General features: G+C 34.2%; 1 protein-coding gene across 1 annotated transcript; it reads left to right on the forward strand.

The window, feature by feature from the left end:
* The first annotated feature begins 658 nt into the window (after positions 1-658).
* Positions 659-1,854, forward strand: LOC142632277 (thaumatin-like protein 1). Its single transcript, XM_075806705.1, has 2 exons — positions 659-710; positions 1,178-1,854. The coding sequence occupies exons 1-2, from the start codon at positions 659-661 to the stop codon at positions 1,852-1,854; spliced, it is 729 nt and encodes a 242-aa protein (XP_075662820.1).
* The last annotated feature ends 441 nt before the right edge of the window (positions 1,855-2,295 follow it).

Consider the following 2,295-nt stretch of genomic DNA (forward strand, 5'->3'; position numbering starts at 1 on the left):
TTTTATCCTTTGTCAAATACCACGGGATAAATTTATTGTTGGATTTATAAGATTAGATAAATTTAGTGTCTCTTGATTGAAGATCCAAAAAAAGTAATATTTATCCCTTCAAATCTCATAGTCAGGATAATTGGCATAAATTATGAATAATAGTGGCGTGTAGTCAATCATCCATTATGACTAGCTATTTAGAATATATACTAAATTATGACTAAATATTTAGAATGTAGGATAAATTGCAAATTACACTCCTAAAGTTTGGGGGTATTTAAATTTTACACCCTAATGTTTCAAAATTTGGATTTTAACTTCTAAAGTTTAGGAGTGCTTAGATTTTTCACTCCCAAATTATGAAACTTTAGGGTGTAAAATTCAAATATTCTCAAACTTTAGAAAGTAAAATCCAAACGTCCATAAAATATAGGGGTAAAATCTAAATTTTGAAACATCAAGATGTAAAATCCAAACACCCCCAAACAATAGAGGGTAAAATTCAAATTCTGAAATTTTAGATTGTAAAATCCAATCACTCCCAAACTTTAGAGGGTGTAATTTGTAACTATCTTTTTGTCCTGCCATCAAGGTCTATATAATCTTATTTCCCTCATTTTAAATCTTGCATTCACCAAACATAAAAATTATTATCAAATCAAAGCAAATGGAAATCCAAGCACTTCTCGGCCTTACCTTGGCATTCCTCTTTTTTTCTGGTCGAAATTCTCTCTCTCTCTCTCTCTCTCTCTCTCTCTCTCTCTCTCTCTCTCTCTCTCTCTCTCTCTCTCTCTCTCTCTCTCTCTCTCTCTCTCTCTCTCTCTCTCTGAGTTTTCTTTTGTCTATTTCTTTTTTCTATTTATTTATGCTAGCTCATCCACTTTTTATTTGTGAAGTATTATTGTATTCCTTTTTTTAATTAACCACTGTATAAGTAAACGATAACAACATTTTTTTAGCAAAAATATGATAACAATAAAAAAGGTTTCATTTGCCTTTCTTTTTCTGTTTTTTTTGGATTGCATAAATGTTATGATCCTAGTATCCCATATAGATTAAGTGTACATTTAACCATGTGTTTATAAATTCTTAAGTACTCTCCTCTTATTAATCAATATCAAGAATAAGTTCTACCCATGAGTTTGTAAAAATAAAGGTTATTTAACCCTCTTACTTACATGTGTAGGGGCTCACTCCGTAACATTCACATTAACAAACAAGTGCTCCTACATAGTATGGCCAGGAACCCTAACTGGTGGTGGAGGGGCACAATTAACATCGTCCGGTTTCGAGCTAGACACTGGAGCTTCAACAACCCTTGATGTTCCTGCTACGTGGTCAGGCCGAATGTTTGCTCGAACCCAATGCTCCACTGACAGTACCGGCAAGTTCTCTTGTTTAACAGCCGACTGTGCCTCTGGCCAGGTTGCATGCAATGGCGCAGGTGCCATCCCACCAGCATCACTCGTAGAATTCACTTTATCTGGCTCTGGAGGAAACGATTTCTATGATGTTAGCCTCGTAGACGGGTTCAACTTGCCTTTATTGATAACCCCACAAGGTGCAGCCAGTTGCCAAAGCACGAGCTGCCCGGGGAATGTTAATAGCGTATGCCTGCCAGAGCTAGCCGTGAAAGGACCTGATGGCAGCGTGATTGCTTGCAAGAGCGCATGTTTGGCTTGGAATCAGCCACAATATTGTTGCACTGGTGCTTTTAGTACCCCGGCTACATGTCCACCTACCAACTATTCCATGCTTTTCAAGAACCAATGCCCTCAGGCTTATAGTTATGCCTATGATGATAAAACTAGCACATTTACATGCCCTACTGGAGCTAATTATCTTATCACATTCTGTCCTTAAAGCTCTGTTTGGTTGGAAGGTGGAAGATTGAGAGAATAGAAAATGAGGAGGATATAAAAGAGTGGGTGGATAGAAAATGTTTATTTATTTTTATATATGTTTGGTTAGAATGATAGAAAAATGGAGAGATGAAAAATAAATTGTTTGTTTCATTGAGAAGAAAAATAAGAAGATGGAAATTGAAATTAGTATAAATTTACAGTTATGTTTCTATTAAATAAAACAAAAAGTAACACATTTTTTTAATTAAATTTTGTGTTGTAATTGTACTTCACTTATTCATTAAAAAATGAAAGAAAAGAAGTTCAAGAACCCAAAATGTTTTTATATATATATAAAAAAAAAAAAAAAAAACTGTGTGAGAAAAGAAACATTCTGCCATGAAAAAAAAACAGAAGAAATGATAAGCACAAAAGAAAAAAAAAAAAAAAAAAAAAGATC

This window comes from Castanea sativa, chromosome 4, assembly GCF_040712315.1.
Source record: "Castanea sativa cultivar Marrone di Chiusa Pesio chromosome 4, ASM4071231v1".
Lineage (NCBI taxonomy): Eukaryota > Viridiplantae > Streptophyta > Magnoliopsida > Fagales > Fagaceae > Castanea > Castanea sativa.

Coding starts and splice junctions, on each gene's coding strand:
- LOC142632277 (XM_075806705.1), top strand. CDS start 659: ATGGAAATCCAAGCACTTCTCGGCCTTACCTTGGCATTCCTCTTTTTT. Junction 711..1,177: donor GGCATTCCTCTTTTTTTCTG/GTCGAAATTCTC, acceptor TTACATGTGTAG/GGGCTCACTCCGTAACATTC.